General features: G+C 39.1%; 2 protein-coding genes and 1 long non-coding RNA gene across 3 annotated transcripts; 2 read left to right on the top strand and 1 right to left on the bottom strand.

Moving 5' to 3' along the window:
* Positions 1-539: 539 nt before the first annotated feature.
* LOC135079516 (uncharacterized) lies at positions 540-15,012 on the bottom strand. Its single transcript, XM_063974172.1, has 15 exons — positions 14,718-15,012; positions 12,812-12,945; positions 12,406-12,457; positions 10,205-12,329; positions 9,719-9,878; positions 9,490-9,618; positions 9,261-9,389; positions 7,310-7,400; positions 6,342-6,509; positions 5,504-5,694; positions 4,216-4,358; positions 3,109-3,328; positions 2,789-2,923; positions 2,621-2,731; positions 540-2,423 (listed from the first exon to the last, which is right to left on the bottom strand). The coding sequence occupies exons 1-15, from the start codon at positions 14,770-14,772 to the stop codon at positions 2,088-2,090; spliced, it is 4,179 nt and encodes a 1,392-aa protein (XP_063830242.1). The 5' UTR covers positions 14,773-15,012; the 3' UTR covers positions 540-2,087.
* A 388-nt stretch (positions 15,013-15,400) lies between these two features.
* LOC135079099 (uncharacterized) lies at positions 15,401-17,147 on the top strand. Its single transcript, XM_063973697.1, has 3 exons — positions 15,401-15,596; positions 16,329-16,510; positions 16,849-17,147. The coding sequence occupies exons 1-3, from the start codon at positions 15,504-15,506 to the stop codon at positions 17,060-17,062; spliced, it is 489 nt and encodes a 162-aa protein (XP_063829767.1). The 5' UTR covers positions 15,401-15,503; the 3' UTR covers positions 17,063-17,147.
* Positions 17,148-17,518: 371 nt separating this feature from the next.
* Positions 17,519-19,600, top strand: LOC135079098 (uncharacterized). Its single transcript, XR_010258734.1, has 3 exons — positions 17,519-17,639; positions 18,872-19,086; positions 19,428-19,600. It is a non-coding gene; the product is annotated as an uncharacterized LOC135079098 (long non-coding RNA).
* The last annotated feature ends 1,692 nt before the right edge of the window (positions 19,601-21,292 follow it).

The following is a 21,292-nucleotide window of genomic DNA, read 5'->3' as shown; positions in this document are numbered from 1 at the left end:
TTCGCCATTTTCTCTGCTACCCGGCCTTAAGCTAATTTGCGACGTGAAGTCAATAAAGTAAAAATACCTACTGCTTCCACCTACAAGAAAATAAAAATAAAAATGTCATACATGATTGAAATTACAGAGCAAATAAAAAAATACTATCCAAACATATCACGAAGTCAAAATATCACTAAGCATCTTTTAGCAATACAACATACATTTATCGAAGGATATTTAAAGTCTACATTTAGTTATAGGTAAATAGTTACTGTGTCCTTTCAAAAATCCTTCAATAAATCTATGTTCACATAATATAAATTATTGTTGAAAATAGGCTTTGTTTATAACAAGCACAAGAAAATTAATTTCAACAAATAAAACTGTCAAGAACTTAAGAATATTGCCAAAAAATAGAATACCACTAGATTATGTATAAATGAGACCAAGTTTACTCACCAATTATTACACACAATAATATGTTAAGCTAGAATCTTATATTAAGTTTTATTCAGACTTATTCAAGTCGCACAAATCTGATTCATCAATTCTTTTCACATAGAAAGATGTACTGATGTCAATTGTACATTGCTCGATGAGGTTTCCACATTTTAGTAGATCCTCCGGAATTTTAAAACAATATGTGTAATCACACATCTCACCCTCATTTTATCTTACATTATCAAGGCAAATCACCTTTTTCTTCTTACAACTAATTGCATCTATTACCTAAATGCACACAAAAAGGTATTACGCTACCTTTAATTAGCAATTTTCCTTAAATATTAACACATAGGATAAAATATTAAATCTTGTATGTCCTTAATCTTCAGCTATTAATCATCAAAACTTGAATTATGAAAGTAACATCAATATTTATCAAGTTTCAAATCTTGTAAATGTTTTTTTTAGCATAACTGTGGATTTTGTTCCATAGTAAAAGTTAGTCTGCATCTGATATTAAGTTTTAAGTAATACAAGATTTCATTAAATCGCCTCTGTATAGACTACCTAAGAATATACACTTAATATTTGAATACAACTGTCACCTTGACGAAGACTTCATCATTTACTAGTATCTTCGTACACTGAAACATAGGTACATCCCACATAAGCAACATCAAATGTACCAGGTCATATAAAGACAACTTATAGTACTCAATACCCACTAAATAATCGGGCTTATAAATGACTATATAAAGTCCCCGTAGGAATAGTAAGATTAAACATTAGATGTTAAATACTTTAATTATATCCAACTTTCGTAAACACTACATTTAGCCACGTTTCATTGCATTCTCGTCAAGTTTTTTATATTATAGTTAACATGAATCAAGCTGTAATACTCATTATAGCTTACCCTAAACATCGACAAATTCTTTGATACAAGATTTGTTGCTCGCACAACTTTACACTAAGAGTATATAAGAATAGATCATTGGGAAAATTCACACTGTACTTATTATAACTTAGCTACGATATAAGTATACCTGCAGATCATTTAGAATGGACCTGTTGTATCAGGTACATAGTCAATAATATTAATTTTATATTAGTGACGAAACGTCTTTCATGATTTTCAAATTTTACTAGGGTTGAACCATTGATCTAACAATCCATATACTTCTATTGTATTTCTTCAACATTTTATGCCAAATTACTAGTTTTATGTAGGATTAACATATTAAATGGACTTTTTGCAGTAATACATTAAGTTTGGAGATCACAATGAGAATCACAAGTGACATTACAAATAGAAAGTACATCTATGAAAATATTGGAAAACAGAGATGAATCATTACGTTTATACACGGATAGTAATAGTATGTACTTGTTAATTGTAATTTATTTGTGATTTATTTTCTAACTTTCCATTTTCAGCAGTCCCTTAATCACAGTCTCTCTCAAACATTTGACTATAGTTGCCAATTTTCACACTAGCTACAATCTTATTTATTACCTACACACCAGACCAGTTCAACCCAGCTTCCAAATCACTTATAACTACACTTCCACTTTAACACTGCACTTAACACTATGCGTCACTGCGCTACCTCTAAGTGTCAAAATTCACGTATTATGAGGTATTTTCTGAAGTCCCAGGATCATTCTTGCTCCGTAAATGCAAATGAGAAGTTGGCATGACCGTTGGGGTCCAATACCTTGGCTTCGACCAGGCATTGGATGACCCAGTGTGTGGAGACGAGTGGGATATTGTCTTGGTTGGCTTTGTTCTGGACTTCATGCGGGCAATCCCACTCGGTGACCAGGGCCAGGGCTCCGGCCATGTTGAGATCGTCTTCGTTGACCACTCGCGTGTTGGCTCCCGCAAGGGTGCACACTCGGTCCCAGAATTTGAGGAATGTGCTGTCGTTGTCGCTGCACAGCACTATGAGCTTGTCCTTGAAGAAAGACGTGTTGCGCTTGCCTGATGACGGCGCCTGGAATTGAGAGCAATTTTATTAGCTTTGTATAATTTTAATAAACGAATTATTACTCATTTATTGTTGATCCTTTTCAGTGAAAATTATGCCAATTCTATTTATGACATTAGTCAATTCAACATGTCAACAAAAATGGGTCACATCACGTATTTCACCTGCGAGACACTAAATACACTTGTAAATGTTCCACTCACCCAATCAATATGCTGCTGCTTCTGCAAGGACCACCCAGCCGGGAGCAGATACGCCTCGACGTCCACCAGTTGGTTCTTGATGCAGCTCTCGATGACCCACCCGTGGGTCACCTTGGGTCACCACACGTATGACTGCAACCAGACACTAGACGTATTTGATTGACTCACCCAATCAATATGCTGCTGCTTCTGCAAGGACCACCCAGCTGGGAGTAGATACGCCTCCACGTCAACCAGTTGATTCTTGATGCAGCTCTCGATGACCCACTCGTGGGTCACAGCACGAATGTCACCTACTAGACACTAGACGTACTTGTATTGATTTCTACTCACCCAATCAATATGCTGCTGCTTCTGCAAGGACCACCCAGCCGGGATCAATAATAAATGGCTAAGCCTCCACGTCCGTTGGTTCTTGATGCAGCTCTCGATGACCCACCCGTGGGTCACCGCGAGACACTAAATATACTTGTATCTGATCCACTCACCCAATCAATATGCTGCTGCTTCTGCAAGGACCACCCAGCCGGGAGCAGATACGCCTCGACGTCCACCAGTTGGTTCTTGATGCAGCTCTCGATGACCCACCCGTGGGTCACTGCTCGAATGTCAGCCGCGAGGCACTGGATGTACTTGGCGGTGAGGCAAGGACGAGGTGAGATGAGCTTGCAGACGGAGTACTTGTTCTTTGGCACATCGTCGAAGTGGCTGAGGAGAAAAGTGAGGATTTTAAGATCTTATGAAATAATATTGACTGTGAATTCGCTTCTTTTACAAGTACAGTCAACAGCACATCTGACTATACATTTTTATACCAAAATCGCTCTTTTCACAACTACATAAGATGCCACAGTGTTTACTTACCTTGATGTGCTGTCGTCTGTACATAGCATGCCAAATCATTTACAGTTTAAGTTTGATCTAGAAAATTTGCTCCTATTACATATTAAGGTATCTGTAATAGCTACATATACCATATCATAGCTAGTATAATAAATCTATGTCATACACTAAGTGTGACTGTAACTGGAGTGGCGGCTATAGGCCGGAATAGTGTTAGCTCTAAGGCCTTAGCCTCGAGTTTAGCGGGCAGCGGGGCGGGAGCGGCGGCGGCGCGGGAGCGGCAGGATCTTATGCGTAAAATCAAATAGACCGGTTCTCGAAAACAGCGGCGCGGCAGCGGGGCGGGAGCGGGCAACGAGCGGGCAGCGGCGCGGGAGCGGGCATCGAGCGGGCAGCGCACTCCTTCTTTTGCCCACAATAAATCGAGCGTTAGGAATAAATTTGAATCAAAATAAAATTGTCGCCGTTGTTAAGACATTTCGTTTGCGAATAAAAACAAATATCTCGACAACACAACCCCGAACACAGCACTTCGCCGCTAAACCGCCGCGCGAGCTGCCCGCTGGTTTCGAGAACGGGTCTGCGTTGCCCGCCCCGCTCCCGCGCCGCCGCCGCTCCCGCCCCGCTGCCCGCTTAAATCGAAGCTGAGGCCTAATGGTCGCAAAAAGCACCAGGTTTGGATGCGGGCAGCGCAGGAACCGGTCTTTGTTCAGCAGTGGATGTCGTGAATTTGGTTGAAATGACGAAAGTACCTGTAGACGACGCCGCCGCCGGCCTCCAGCTGCTCCTTGAGGCGCTCCTTGTGGAAGGGCCGCGCGCAGAACACCACGTCTTCGGCGCTGGCGCTGGCGCCCGCCGTCTCGCCGTCCTCCTCCGATGAGTAGTGGCTTTGGCTCTGGGAATTAAATAAATAATAGTAAATAACTTGGGAAGAAATGAGGAGAAAGATTAAAAATCTAACCTACTATTTTCTGCAATACCTACTTTCTGCGACCATACTATTTTTTTACATAAAATTCTTGTGAATGCCATGATCATGTGCCTTATGCTTTGATTTGTGAGTAACGGTGGGTAAGTATGTGAAGTGTCAATTTGACCAAACAAATTATTTGGGATATAATATTTGGCAAAATAAAACATTTGCTATTAGTCCAGTCAAATTAGACATGAACCCTGCAATAATTCGCATACAGCTGAAAATTTGTACGAATGTTCGGAGCACCATTATGAATTAACTGTGAAAAGCCCCCTCGATCCGACATGTGCTAAAAAAAATTCAAGGTCAAACTTAAAAAATACGGGTTTTTGAGATTTTCAGCCAAACTGTAAGTTTTATCACAAAAATATGTATGACAATAAGGTTTAAGACCATACAATTATCTATGAAAATTGTCTATACATTTTCTCCTAAGAGTCAGCGTTTCTGAGATTCGATGATCCGAAGAGTCAAAAAAGTGTTTTCTTCATAACGGTCTTACACATAAATCCAATGTGATATCGCCTCGTGCCACGACTCAGCATTGTATCATGATGTGTTGTCAACGTCGACGTCAAATATAAAATGATCAACCTCAATGTCGTTTGTCATCTTTAATTGTCGAAAAATGTTTGCAACTTAGACGAAGGACTGCACCGTGAGTTTCTAAGATACGAAGTGTTCGTGTCGATTATGTTTAAGAGCTCTTATATGCACACGTCACTATTGCACTTGTAACTCTATGGTTACTCTTTTAGCCCGACCAAGTTAGACAGTCCAGATTATAATAATTCACATAGAGCTGAAAATTTGTGTGAATGTTGAGAACACCATCCTAAATGAAATGTCAAAAGTCCCCGACGATCCGTCATTTAAAAAAAAGTTTTGAAGTACCAAGTTTTTTGCATTTTTTGGCCAAGTAGTAAACTTATCATAAAAATAGATAAGAAATAATAGTAGATCATAAAATTATCTATTAAAATTGTCTTTACCCCTTTTTCCTAAGAGTCACTTAGTTATTTGTTACACTAAAATACTACTCTTGAAAGATTAATCATATTTACCTTCTCCCTCGTCCGTCTAGGCGTATCAGTGCACGTCAGCAAGAAGTGTAGTCCGGCGAACATTTTGTTGTCGCCCGCCGGGATCGGGCCGAGTTGGGAGATCGTGTCTTCGTCGTTCTCGAACTTGGTCAGTTTTGAGTTCTTCTTGCCGATGTTCTGTTTGGCTGCTCCTTTTATGAAGCCGGGCCCGGCTGTAAGGAAGTAATATTGATTAATCCACAGGTGGATAAAAGATAAAGGAGTATTTTATAAGTGAGAGAACTTGATGTGTCTAATGCTTATGCATCTTGTTGATTCAAAGAAGAAAATGTTCGATGAAAGGATCGCAAGTTTGAGATTGGGACCACTTGGTATTTTTATCCTCCTAGGCAACTATCATCTTCCAAGATAGACAAAAAATTTTGCTAAGTTACCGGAACTTTGCATTCTTGTAGGAATGTAGACCCCTACATTCTTCCACATTTCACTGCTCGCGCTTAGGTACAAGAGGTTTGCTGACCTATGTATAACTGATCTCTGACCTCATGTATGACTGACCTTTGACCCCGTCAATCTTCCTTGAAGTGCGTTGTACCTCAGGTTCAACACCAGCGACCTCCTCAAGCCTCACAGGCGGTGCACAGTTGCTGCTCTCGCTTATCTCACTGCTCTATCTGGCTAAACATCTATAACTGACCTCTGACTGCGTGTATGACTGACCTTTGACCCCGTCAATCTTCCTTGGAGTGCGTTGCACCTCAGGTTCGACGCCAGCGACCTCTTCAAGCCTCACAGGCGGTGCCGAGTTGCTGCTTTCGCTAATCTCACTGCTCTCGCTTGCTAGACGTCTATAACTGACCTTTGACCCCGTCAATCTTCCGTGGCGTGCGTTGCACTTCAGGTTCAACACCAGCGACCTCCTCAAGCCTTACAGGCGGTGCAGAGTTGCTACTTTCGCTTATCTCACTGCTCTCGCTGGCTAGACGCTTGCGACTGACCGGCGTGCTTTTGGCTTGACTCTTCACGCCTGTGGGTTGATGACAATAGTAAGTAAATAAGGATGCGCTTGGCAATAAATCATAAAAGGATATTGGTGTCGTGATGCACTATACTTATCCTACTAATATTATAAATGCGAAAGTTTGTGTGGATGTTTGTTGCTCTTTCACGCAAAAACTACTGAACGGATTTTGTTGAAATGGCAATGCCAGATTTTGTATGGAAGGTGGCGTCTTTTTTTTTCGCGCGGCCATCGACCAAACCATGTTTTTTGATTACAAAATAGTGTAATAAACCAACTATTTTGTATCCAAAAAACATGGTTTGGTCGATGGCCGCGCGAAAAAAAAAGACGCCAATTTCCGGCATTGTACTATTGTTTATAACCCAGAATAACAAGGCTATAATTTATGACGATATGTGACAAACTAAATTTCACGCGGGTGAAGCCGCGGGCAAAAGCTAGTCTAATATAAGAGTGAATAGGCACTTAATGGGCAGGTATGTACCACCTTAGATAGTATCCTATACATAATGAGCGTTGTTAATTACCTGCTCAGTGAAATACTTTTAAAATTTCACTCTCATACTAAATCTGGAAGCTTGACTGGGAGCCATGTCTGACCTTTGAATGACCGAACATATTGAATCCTACAGAATGAATCAAGTTTTATACTGTTTTATCATTCTTAATCAGTAATCTTAATGTGACTTAACGATGCGCGATGATGTGATGGTTTTCAGTATGAACTAAAATTGATTAGAATTTAAATAATGTAAGCTTTTTTCAAAATTAAAGTGTTTTTCTGTAACTATTGCTTTCCCTACCTGAGGTAGAAGCTTTAGGACTCTTTGGCGAAGCCACCCGTTTCTTAGCGCTGGACACACCCTTGTCTCGATTCCTGGCACTGCGAGGACCCTGTGAAAACAAATAGTTTTATTACATCTGAAAGATATTATTATTTTATTGATAACTCCAGGAAAAAGTGCTAACATTTGCCGCCAGCAGGAATCAAATCCACAACCATGGCTGGCTTCAATTTCGATAAATGGATTCAGGCAGTTGACAGTTGTGACATAGTGATCTATCAACGCACATCCCAAATCACTGGACGGATCGGGTTGAAATTTGGCATGCAGGTAGATGATATGTCGTAGGCATTACAAAATTCCACCCCTAAGGGGGTAAGACGAGATCTACGCGTACGAAGTCACGGGCGGCCGCTAGCCTACAATAAAGAGCAAATAATGATAGCTGGGCGGAGCACATAGCTCGCAGAGCTGATGGCCGCTGGGGCAGAAAAGTTCTAGAGTGGCGACCACGAGCCGGAAGACGTAGAGTAGGCAGGCCTCCCACTACATGGACCGACGATCTGGTGAAGGTCGCGGGAGGTGTCTGGATGCGGGCGGCGCGGGACCGGTCTTTGTGGAAAATCTTGGGGGAGGCCTTTGTCCAGCAGTGGACGTCATTCGGGTGAAACGAACGAACGACTGATAGCTTGTGAAGGGTCAAATATTGAAATTCATCCATCCTTCATTCTCTGTACTTTCTGTTCTCTGTATTTTGAATTTAAATCTAAATTTGAGTGTCATTTCATAATACATGCAACCTGCTCCACTCAAAACATCGTTTACTACGAGACGTTATTATCAACATCACGACAGGAAGCACTCAATGCCAATGCCGTGTCGCACTATCGCATAGTTATTTAGGTCATTATCTTGTTGCCTTGACATTGGCTGTTATGTTTTGTTATGATAAAACGTCTTGTTGATCGCGGATTTTTGAAACGAGAGATGGGAAATCTCGTTTTTATCTAAAGAGATCGCAAGGTGTTCTGCAAGGTATAATTCGTGGACCTTTACTATAACATCTTGAGCTACTAAAAGCGCTACCAACGCGCTACAGCAGCGCGACTGCATCGCTACAAAAAGCGAGAGCCCTTACCTGTATAATATGTAGGTCCTCACTGTTGTCTTCTACTATGTGTTGCCGAGCACACGGAGAGAAGAAACTAGCAAACTGTGCTCCCATAAGGTACAACTTTCGGACCTATAATGTATCTATCTATGAAAGTAAACTGTGTATTATCTTGAGCTTCCAAAAGCCTTTATAATATTGTCCAAGTCCAACTTGTGTCTTCTGTTATGAGGCGTAGACAAAGCTGATGGAGATTGAGATCGCACGGAATCTTTACGACCGTGTGTGGTTTCCTGCAAGGGACCACTCGCAGACCTTAACTACATATTACGCTACTAAAAGTCTGGACTCCCTCAAGGTACAAATTGCGGACCTTTACTATACCTTAACTATAACTCCTTACCTGTATAATATTGTCCAAGTCTAGCTCCCTGTTATGTCGCCTGTTGCGAGGCGTAGACGGGGTAGACGGCGAGTGAGACCGCGCGACAGACTCCTTCAGCGACCGCGCTTGGTCTTCCACAAGGGACCACTCGCGAACCTTAACTATATCTTACGCTACTAAAAGACTGGTTTCCCGCAAGGTACAACTCCCGGACCTTAACTATATCTTGAGTTACTAAAAGCCTTACCTGTATAATGTTATCCAAGTCCAGCTCCCTATTATGTCGCCTGTTGTGAGGCGTAGACGGGGTAGAAGGCGAATGAGACCGCGCGACAGACTCCTTCAGCGACCGCGCTTGGTCTTCCGCAAGGGACCACTCACGGACGTAAACTATATCTTATGCTACTAAAAGCCTGGACTCCCTCAAGGTACAAATTGCGGACCTTTACTATACCTTAACTATAACTTCTTACCTGTATAATATTGTCCAAGTCCAGCTCCCTGTTATGTCGCCTGTTGCGAGGCGTAGACGGGGTAGATGGGGAATGAGACCGCGCGACAGACTCCTTCAGCGACCGCGCTTGGTCTTCCACAAGGGACCACTCGCGAACCTTAACTATATCTTATGCTACTAAAAGCCTGGTTTCCCGCAAGGTACAACTCCCAGACCTTAACTATATCTTGAGTTCCTAAAAGCCTTACCTGTATAATGTTGTCCAAGTCCAGCTCCCTGTTATGTCGCCTGTTGCGAGGCGTAGACGGAGTAGAAGGCGAGTGAGACCTCGCGACAGACTCCTTCAGCGACCGCGCTTGGTCTTCCGCAAGGGACCACTCGCGAACCTTAACTATATCTTATGCTACTAAAAGCCTGGTTTCCCGCAAGGTACAACTCCCGGACCTTAACTATATCTTGAGTTACTAAAAGTCTTACCTGTATAATGTTATCCAAGTCCAGCTCCCTGTTATGTCGCCTGTTGCGAGGCGTAGACGGGGTAGACGGCGAGTGAGACCGCGCAACAGACTCCTTCAGGGACCGCGCTTGGTCTTCCGTTAGGTACAGCTCACTAGCTGTCACCATGACTAGAGTATCCCTGTTTGGATAGAATTAAAATCAGATTTATGTTCCACCCATTTATGTTTTTCAGAAGTTTCCTGACGACTTTTATAAAAAGCAATAAATTCAATTTTATTTAAGAAATAATATGATTCTGAATGAAAACTAGACACAAAGTTTTTTATATGAGAATGGATATGTTTATCTTATTTATTCACCTAATAATGTTAATAAACTTCAAGGTAAAAAAGCGGACGTGTTTCTTTCCAATGAAGTTTCTTATTGAAGAGTCTATTGTGTAGTATGTAATACAAAACATGCACGTCATGACATCAATCGTCTATTATTAACATAATAACTTACCCATCAGTCGTGCATTTGTATGTAACAGTGCCGCTATCGTTTTCCTCCACGCCCAAAACCAGACCAGGTTCATAATTCTGCTCCTCATCTACCATCGCATACACAGACTGTCCTTGCAAAGGCAACGTCTTCATATCCCCGAAGATTATGAAGTCGTCCAGTAGAATCTTGCTCTGCCCATCATCGAATTTGATCAAGTACTTATTCGGCTCAGTGATCTCCTGCACTTTCCCCGAATAGTAACGCTTGTCCACCCATTTGGCCAGCACGACTGTATCGGGCGCGAAACCAGGATACTCCGGTTTGACCACAACCTTCTCCACCGGGGTCACCGGCCTAGGCGACGTCGGCCGCCGTTTTTGCTTCAGCTTGCTCACAGACTTAGGCGTCGCCACCAAAGTCGACAACGGCTTTTCTTCCTTAGGAGATTTCATCGACGAATCCTTCCCATTCTCCCCGTTACTTGGCACCATTTCTGGAGAATTCATACCGTGCATAAACTCTGGCTCCTCAAGCTGCGTCGGCAACAGAGCCCGCTTGGTCTTAGTAGCAATATGCCGTCGACCTCGCACTCGGGATTTCTTGAGCGAACTCTTCGGAGTTGCCTTATCGCATTTCCCTACTTCTTCCGGGCTGGCATTGCCATTGCTTAAGGTGGAGTCACTGGACAGTGCAGTCTGAATGCCCACTGAGACCTTGTCATCGGAAATTGACCTGTTTGCCTCGTCTGACGTATCCCGAACATGTGAGAATATCTCTTGCAATTTCTTCAACAACGCATCATACCCTTTAACCGTTGTAGATGGGTTCGTGACTGATTTACGAGGGGCTTGTGGCACTAGGAAATTGCCGTCGCTCGTTCGACTACTCAATGTGGATAAGGAGCTGATGGTTGAAGAAAACGAAGCCCTGTTCGGCAGAGAGATCATGGCTCCGCTGGTGACGCTAGAGGTAGAGTTGGTGGCTGACACATCAGCTTGATATCCATCCATTGTGAACCTTTTGGAAACTCTTTGGTACTCCTTGTACATGTCCATGCTGAGATCGTTGTCAATTCTCACGACATACAGCGATAAGAACTCGCAGTCCTCATTATGGCTTACGTGAATGTCGAACACTGGAATCTGAGGAGTACTGGCCGGCAATGAGTGGCCGTTTTGTAACGGAGAAATAGTAGATGGCGTTGTTGAGTTGCTGTTTTTGAAAGATTCGTTCTTTCGTTTCGATTTGCTGCCGTTCAATTTGATCATATCAGGAGTACTGTCGCTGTTTTCTGGCAATCCATGTTTTCCTTGAGCTGACGATTCGGTAGGAGTGGATGAGTCTCCATTGGAAAGTTTTGAGATCAACTTTGAAGCCACGGTCGGAATGTGGTCTGGACTCTCTAAGATCAAAGAACCAATGCTGTCAGTGCTCTCTTGATCGGTAGCTTTCTCTTTGAAGTCCTTCGGTAGCGGTTGGGATAGGTTGCTGTTTTGATCGGAAAAGGTGTAGCCTTCGCTTCGAGTTTCGTGAATCTTCCCTGGGTCGAGAATCTCCTTCCGATCTTTGACTACCACTGGGTCACTGCTATAATTAGGTTCTTTAGTTTTTTCTTCTGTTTTCTCTTCTTCAACATCCTCTACAGGCGATGGTGACAAGACAAGTTGGAAATCTTGCGAGTCATTGAGGTCAGAGTTTTCGGTATTGATTTCTGTAACTTTTGGGGGTTCTATTTCAGCCACGAACTCTACGCTTGGTCTGGATTTGGAAGTGCTAGCGACATCTTCCTCGGCAATGGGGTCAGGTTTTAGTTTATCTAGTTGTACTTTACGCGGTGTTTTGCGGGATTTGGTAATGTCTGCGCTGGCGGGTCGACTTTTGGGAGTCTTTGGTGTTTTAAGTTTATCTAAATCTGCGCTGTTGCTTCGTTTGGCAAGCCTACGGGGACTAGATCGTGCTGGAGTGCGGACTCTAGAGACGGATGGTACGGGGTCGTCAAGGGTGTCAAAGCGTTTGGAAGCTCCGATTATCTCCGAGACTTCGTCGTCCAGGGTTTGCGTGGAATCAGGCTCAACATGGTCAAGTTTCTGAATTTTCGCACTGCTGTCGGTTGGTTCGCCACTTAATTTTCTTTTGGCTGAAGCTGCAAATGTATAGTTTTTTTTAGTTTTCTTATAATTTAAAAACAATTAATTCTGACTATAATGAAATTAATTTACCTTCACTCTTTTGTGCCGACGCGGCTCTGGCAGCATTCGCGTCATTCGATGCCTAAAAACATGTTTCTTTAGCTTATAATGTAATAAAAATATTTTAGTAGTTTTCAACATCATCAAAAGTGAAAATGTTTCTATTTTATAAACCACTGAGTTATCTTCTACCCTCAGTCTTATTTATTACTGTACCTATTAAATGTCGCTAACTTTAAATAACTTTTTATTTTTGCAGTTTCATACAGTTCATTGTTTTGTCATTGATAGATTTTTACTCTCCATGCTAATTTACAAACAATTAAATTGAAACAATAAGAAATCAATAGTTAATCAATTAATGATTGTGAAAGATAATCCCCGAGCTTGATATTTTAATATGACTTTCCAATTCATTAAACTACTTTGTCCATACCTCGTCACTTTGACCGGAGTTGACATCCATCTCCGCTTCGTCTAGCAGGTCATAGTCGGGGCTGCACTGCGGTTGTGTGACCTTCAACACATCCTTCGTGGGGGTGGATTCCTCAGGCGGTGATGTTTTTGGAGCTGATGATGATGAATTGTATGGTTAATCATAAAATTATGACTATTACACTGTGTTTACTATTTATACAGGGTGAGTGTTTTAGTCCATTTCTAGGTCAAGTTTTACATCACCCTGTATGTTTTGGACACAGACACTTAAATTTTGATGATTAAAAATCTTAGATCTTTGTCAATAAATAAATAAATAAACTGTAGATAATCAAATTAAAATGTTAGCTACCTAAAATTTTCCACAAATTACATGAAGAAATTATAAATATTATGATTATTTCTGCATAAGTAATCATTAGCAAAAAAAGAGCTACACTAGAGTCAAAAATTAAAACTACTAATACACAAACTAAATACACAGATCAAAAGAATGTAAAACAATCCTAATAATCTTAATGCTTACTACAGAGTGAATTTAGATAAACCTATTAAATAATGAAAATAGTTCAATGTTTCATAGTCAAGGCTATACGTAAAGTATATTTTTTTAAATTGCAACTTTAAGTCTAAGAACATAAAGTTCTAGTTGGAACGATCGCTACTGAGTAACATGTTAGGACATGTCTTTTCTATGACCGGAATCAGATCTACAAAACCAGTATTGGGAGGTAAGAGGTACCTATAAGTTAACCGATACACCGAGCTTCTTTTACGGTTCCAGTAATTATAATTTTAGCACTAGCAAATATGTATTGACTAAAGTTATCGGTAAAGAAATATTAATTTCCTAGTTAAGAGTTCATTAGTAGAATAAACAGTCTATTAATTATGTAGTACTTAACCTTAGTTAACTTATCATTCAATATCAAAATAAGCATATCCCAACTAATCCCAACTAATATTATAAATGCGAAAGTAACTCTGTCTGTCTGTCTGTCTGTCTGTTACGCTTTCCCGCTTAAACCTCGCAACCGATTTTGATGAAATTTGGCATAGAGATAGTTTGAGTCCCGGGAAAGAACATAGGATAGTTTTTATCCCGGTTTTTGAAACAGGGACGCGCGCGATAAAGTTTTTCTGTGACAGACAAAATTCCACGCGGGCGAAGCCGCGGGCGGAAAGCTAGTTTTATGAATAAAATAGGTCTGTTTATAATCATGGAAAACTGTAAAAGAATGTGTTGGTTCAAACAGTATCAGTTAGATTAGCATCAATTTTATTTTACAAAAACATAACCCTCCTTCTGGCGCAGTCGGTTAAAATTATGTTTAATTTTTCTGATTTGAAAAGGTTCTACTTAAGGATTCTAACCTAAAATGTCGCCAAAATGTGAACTTTACAGCTTACACAATAAGGTTCAAATTGTTTACAATAACAACAAGCTTCGTCATTACAACTCATTAGAATGTTCAAAACACGGGGTCAAGTTATGAAAATACAATTTATCTTACGTAATAATCCTCATAATTAAGTTTCAGTATATTCAACTACCTACATCCCTTGATTATCGTATTTTGTGACCGAAAAATGTTATTGATGTTTGATTTATAATCTAACCATGTTATGATGTCCTACGAATACCCATCTTATTCTTATAGACCAGAAGTAAAAAACGTTATTTATTGATGTTCTAAGCATGTTTTCAGGTAAACAATTTAATTGCAACATAAATTTTGTTGAAACATTTGAATAAGAGCATGCAGAAAACCTGTGGATCGCTAAAGTAGTGTACAATTTCGCGATTACATGAGCTACTCCTTCATTTGGTCGGGTAATGTAAATGAACGTCAAAATGTTATCACGATATCGTTTAAGATAAACGTGAAAATGAATAAACATACCTGGTTCAGAAACACTGCACTCCATCTCAGCGTTAGTTTTATTTATATCTTCCATGTTTCAAATAAAATTATCTAAAAACTCAGTCGAAAAGTGGCGCTCTAATCCGAAAACATCTGTCACTCGTAATTTGGCATAATAATACACATATCTAAACAATAAGAGCTCTAATGACTACACATAAAACCTAATACTGTGGTCTAATAAGAGTAATTATACCGGAACACAAATAACATGAGAAATATTTATTTTCCGATAATCCTGCGAACAAACCGACACAAGCAAAACCCGCTTGTTGATTTGTTAGATGTTGCTAGTTAAAAAAATTATAATCGATTAGTAAAACGAGTGGACTAGTGAAGTGATACATTGACATTAAAAATATTCAATTGTATTTTTATAACATCGATTTTATTTGTATCATTTATGAAAATGTAATGTAAATTAAGTATACAATGTACTTTCAGCGGTCACTAAATTGTTTATTTTATTAAATAAATACGAGTTAAATCGTAATTCATGCTGTTTGGATTTACTCCAGTGGGCAGTGAATATTGAATATTGATTTTATGAAGCGATGACGGAGGACTTATTTTCAAGTTGTATGTACAGACCGGTAGACAAGGCTTAGCAAACGGATAAAACAATAAATTGCCATTATTGTCATCATTACATACCATTTAAATACGCATTACAATGCTATAGGTACAGTCATTTTTGAACGGCTGGATAGTGGTGGGTATAAAAACAACGTAGGAGATAACAGAATAGCTTTAATATCAAGAAACATGGCTTCTCGTGGGTCTCGTTTAATAAAGGCATTAGAATTGTATACGAAATTCAAACCAAATCAATTTGACACCAGCGTTATTTTAAAGCAGGTAAGTTACTTGCGCAAGTAGTTGTATGCTATTTATTTATTACGGGAGTGTTTTCATCGGGCCCTATCGGACTTATAGTTCCAAAATACTGAACTGTCCTATCCATGACATTGACAACGGGGCGCCACCGTCAATACCGGATCGCTGGTTCCGATTTTTGCTATGTTGGATGGAAACCATATAGTTGAACGATGGTAGCGTGTCATTGAGTTTGGTGGGACAGTTTAGCGTGGGTCATCTACTATACCATAAACTGGAACTTCGGATAAGAATTTTCTAGTGGAAATACACTGTATTCTGCCATCTAGTGAGTAATAGATGTACTACATTGTTTATTATTACACGAAAAGGCGTTACTAAAGCTCTTGTTACTATAGTGCTTGGTTCAAAAGCCGGTACCTAGATGGCGCTTATTACCATAACTTGTAAAAAGCAAACCGGTACCGGCCGGTTCACACAATCATGTCTCCGTTTTACTGTTCCGTTTTATCGTGTACGTTTTTTTCGTCAATGGCGTATGTAGTTGTATGAGCGACTTCACACATGACACAGTATTCTGTATACAGTAATACATACATCGACGAAAAAAAAATGTACACGATAAAACGGAACAGTAAAACGGAGACATGTGTGAACCGGCCGGTAGGTAGGACAAATTTTTTTCGGCTTATAGTGTCGGATTTTTATTCTTTGTACTTGCTTTTTGAATCCAAACAATATTATTGGTTGCAGGTGGAAATAAACTCCATAACGGCTGGAGTGAGCCGTAGCACGTTCACAGTGGAACGCAGCATGTGCAATGGCGGCGACACTTTACACGGAGGCTTTATTGCGGCTTGTGTAGATGCTTTGTCAACGTTCGCACACCTGGGAACTACGGGGAAAATTGCGTGGACCATGGGTTTGAATGTTGAGTAAGTTATTTGATTATTGAAGTACTAATTTACATGTAGTTTGCTAGCTATTAACAACGTAATAATAAGTATATAACACGTTCTGACAATCGTACTTTTATTATTAATTTTGGAATCTATAGACATTAGAGAAGTTCAAATTTAATGAATAAGGTCCCTCGTACTAAGCTAATTAATCTGGCTTCGAACCAAAGTTTCTCGGATCTCGAGTCGGTCGAATCAGTCCGACACCTTCACAGTTCGGCTATTGTCGCTTCAACTTCAAACCTACACTAATATTCCAAGGATCCATACTCTTACCAAAAAATACCTACCTAACAAATTCTTTTCATTGACAGTTTCATCGCAGCAGCTCGCATCGGCGAGGTGATAACGGTCGAGACTTCGGTGCTTCGTCCAGGCAGTCTCACAGCGGTGGAGACCTGCTTCCGAAACTCCCAGGGGGCGCTAGTAGCCAAGGGAACCACGACGCTGATGAATGGAAGGGACCAGTACCAGAAGTTGGTCAAGGAAATCTACCACTTTGATCCAAATGAAGTGGATGATGAATGATTGTAATAGCCTGCTGTATTTTTTTATCGTACTTTTAATAATATAACCATTATTTTTGTAAGTTTAACCTATTTGAGGAAAATTATAACGATTAACAATATTCAAAATTACAAACAGTGTTTTTGTTATTTCATCAAAATTCTTTCATTTTTTTTAATTATGAGACCATCAAAATTTTTCACGAGTTACCTAGGTATCTATACTACAATACGAGTAAGTAGATCATTAAATTACTGCCAAAATTTAATTATTAAGAAACATCCACCTATTCAGAGCTTAAGGTTTGAAATTCAAATTGCAGTCAAATGACTGCTCCTGTCTTTCTAGTGTTAAATTAAATAACTACTCAAACTTTTTTAATCTGACTGGCCATTCACATCACCACTAACTTTTATGCCTAAAAAAAACAAACGTCAAATTTTTAATCTATTACCCGCGTTTCCCGCCACAATCACAAATCTTTTGTTTACATTATGCATGACAGAGGAATTTTTGTGTTCGGCGCAGATATAATTCATACAGATTCACGTGACAATGTATCTTCCCTGCCCTTGGAGTTGTCTTGGAGAATATTCTCGTAAGTTTCTCATGTCTTGATAAGTAACGCGACGTATATTTCAGTTTTTTCATTTGCATGCGAGTGTTATATTTTATACTTTACGTCTAATGAAATTATAGGAACGTCGTGAAAGTCACGTCTTATGAAAAAAGCTGCGCACAGAATAAAATATATTAACATGAATTTATAGCAAATAAAAGTCAAGAATGTTTGACAATATTTTATGTAGACTTATTTTATTTTATTGTTATGAAAAAAATATTTAACAGTAGATACTAACTTATGTGTTTAATACCTCCATGCTTAATACTCGCTGATTTGATTTTATATAAAATAAAGAAAAAAAGGAAAAAAGGTCTTGCTTGAGTGAGGAGGACTATTTTCAGTAGTGGACGTCGTTTGGCTAAAACGATGAAGTAGGTAGGTATTTTAAAGGACAGTGCCAATCCATGTATGGAAGTTGGACCAAGTGCTACCCAGAATGAAACCATAGTGCATTTTATTCCTCAGGCCAATACTAATTTGTAAACCGGAGCGCACTGAAATCTATCCCTGGAGTTAAGAGAAAAAAAGAGTTTTGTTTTGAATTATTTACATACAAAATATCATCGATGTATACGTACTACCCATAAGATTTCGCGATTGTGGCATTAAATAGCACTCGCTATGTTGAAGTTAACCATACTGCATCCGTACACCTTACTTTAGTACGACTTCGATATTCTTTTTAAGCGATCAAGCGCTGTTGCAGTAGTTTGGTTAGTTGACAGAAATTAATAATTTCCAAAATGGAGCAAGAAGTTTTTGCTAACAATAACTTCAATAATCGATTGTAATACACCAATACATTAACTTTTTGCAAGGATAAAAAACTAAAACTTCTTGCTTCATTTTGGAAATAATTAATTTCTGTCAACTTACCAAACAATTAAAACAGCGCTAGATCGTTTATACAGAATGCCTAAATCGCACTAAAGTAACGTGTACGGATGCAGTATGGTTAAGTTCAACATAGCGAGTGTTATTTAATGCCACAATCGCGAAATCTTATGCGTAACTTATACATTGATGATATTTTGTATGTAAATAATTCAAAACAAAACTCTTTTTTTCTCTTAACCCCAGGGATAGATTTCAGTGCGCTTTTGTTCACACATTAGTATAGGTCTGAGGAACAAAATGCACTATGTGTTGATTCTGGGCAGCACTCTAGTAATTATTAAAATTTATTTTTAAAATTTAATTTCCAGGTACTTAGACGGTACGGCATTGAGAAATGCGAGTTTTGCTTACAAAAAATGGAAGCGGATAATAATTTGTAACAAAAAATTGAGAAGACGTCTGAACAGTTTCGAACTGTCCATAGTTTTGGGATCAAAGAGCCTTATGAAGTTTCACAAGAAAAACAAAAAGATTCTGAGGAGGGAAAGGAAGAAAAATTATCTGCCGAAGGGTGAATGTAGTGGTAAGTAGGTATTTTATCTTAGTCTATAGAGACTAATCTCAGGATCTACTGCTGGTCCGATTTGAAAAATTATTATTGTGCTGTATAGCTCATTTATCGAGGAAGGATTAAGGCTATATTGTATCATCACCCTACAGCCAATGGAGCAGTTGTTGCAAAAACAGGAAATACCTACTTTTCAAACATTTTCGAAAAGTCGCGGCCGCGCGGGCACGTAGGTACACCAAGTAGTATAGTTAATTTAATAAAGTACGCATTTTGACAAGGGCTCATTTTGAGATTTGAATGAATAAAATAAGGCTTTTTGTACACTACAGTTTACTTTTCTGTTTATTTTTCAGCGCAGTCAATGAAAATCACAGTGGTGAAATCAAAAAGAGGCGGGGATGATATATTTGTGCATACTAAAAGATTCAAATTATTTTAACATACTTACCTACTCGTACCTGCTACTCGTATATTAATTATGTAGCATTTAACCTGACAATATCACAATATCTGACTTATGAGGACTTTAATAATAAAGGATTTTCTCCAAAATATTTCTTCTTTTTTTTGCATCTTTCTCACTCAAGACAGACAGGCAGACCGAGTCAAGTGTTGAATTTTCCATTCTAGAATACAAACCTACTATAGTCTTTTTCACGTATAGATGATCCACGCTGAACTGTCCCACCAAACTCAATGACAGGGGGGCACTACCATCGTTCAACTATATGGTTTCCAACATGCCAAAAATCGGAACCAGCAATCCGGTATTGACGGTGGCGCCCCGCTGTCAATGTCATGCATAGGACAGTTCAGTATTTTGGAACTATAAGATGATCCGTATGACATTTCAAGGTTATCCATATTACGCATACTACATATGCAGAATATTTTTGAAAAAATATTTGTATAGCCTGACCAGGAACATAAAAACCCTCGCCATGTTGCGGAAAACTAATGGTACTAATTTCTTTTAATGGCAACAGTAACTGAAAACTTCATTGACATGTCACCTTGCATGTCAGTCTATTGTTGTCAAAGTGTAAACAAACTTTATTTTAAATGTTTGCAATTGATTTTGTGAATTAAATTGCTAAAATATTTTTATAGTCGTGAAAGAAAAGTGGTTCACGATGTGTTAATGTATTTGTCGAAGAGAAATACTAAGGGTTCGGACAATATTTTCATTGAATAATGTTTCCGACAAAGGTTGTCAAATTGACTGACATGTTTATCGTATAGTACAGTCCACTATGAAAATTAGCTGTAGTCTGTTTCAACTACCTATTTTAAAGTTTTTTGTCACTTTCTAAGTTTTGAATTTTATGGAATTGGGAAAGAAGTACCGAGTTTGAAGCGTTCATGAGCAGACATTGCAGTTGAATATTCAAGTTCTGAACATGGACCTATAAAAAAAGTCGGACGGATTCTCATCAACAAAATACTGTGACATTAGGATACACCAGCTTGCCTGTACGTATAGGCCGGCACGCACACATTCACACCCTGATACACCACTTCGAATGCAAACTTCACACAGTTGACTAATTTAAGCAGCGAAAAAACAACACGAATACGACATGTCTTGTGTGACGAAATTGTGTAAAAACCGTTCTGTTCGAACAAACAAAAATTAAGGAATCACATTTCACAGGCAAAATAATAATCCAATCACTTATTTCCCGACATTAAAATATTGAAATTAATTGAAATCAAACGTCATTCACTCGAAAAAATAATACGTCAAAGACTAGTGTTCTCAGTTATTTACGTGGGAAAATTACCCGAAATATGGGAAATTAATAATAATTTTAGGACTTTTTAGTTATTTATTACGCATACTATGGAAATAAAATAATTTATCATAATAATTGTGTTTTAATGGGATATATTTTCATAGGCAAATTTGATCCTTCCCAAAAATGTGGAACTGCGAAATTCAAATTTTCTTACATTGATTGCAAGTCAGTGTCAGGTTGTATCAAAGTCAAAGTCAAAGTCAAAAAGTCAAAGTCAAGATAATAATAATATATTGATGATGCATAAGCTTATGATTATAATGTACACAAGATTCGTAATTTGTAACTGCGTGAATCATTTTTGATCAAGATTATGTACATTGTACATACCCTGACACACTGACTTGCAAACAATGTAAGAAAATTTGAACATTGAAAATTTCGCGCCTCAACCTCACCGCATTCACCTTTCATCCTTT

Source organism: Ostrinia nubilalis, chromosome 16, assembly GCF_963855985.1.
Source record: "Ostrinia nubilalis chromosome 16, ilOstNubi1.1, whole genome shotgun sequence".
Taxonomy (NCBI): Eukaryota; Metazoa; Arthropoda; class Insecta; order Lepidoptera; family Crambidae; genus Ostrinia; species Ostrinia nubilalis.
Note: the sequence above shows the minus strand (reverse complement) of the source record. Positions and strands in the feature narration are given on the sequence as shown.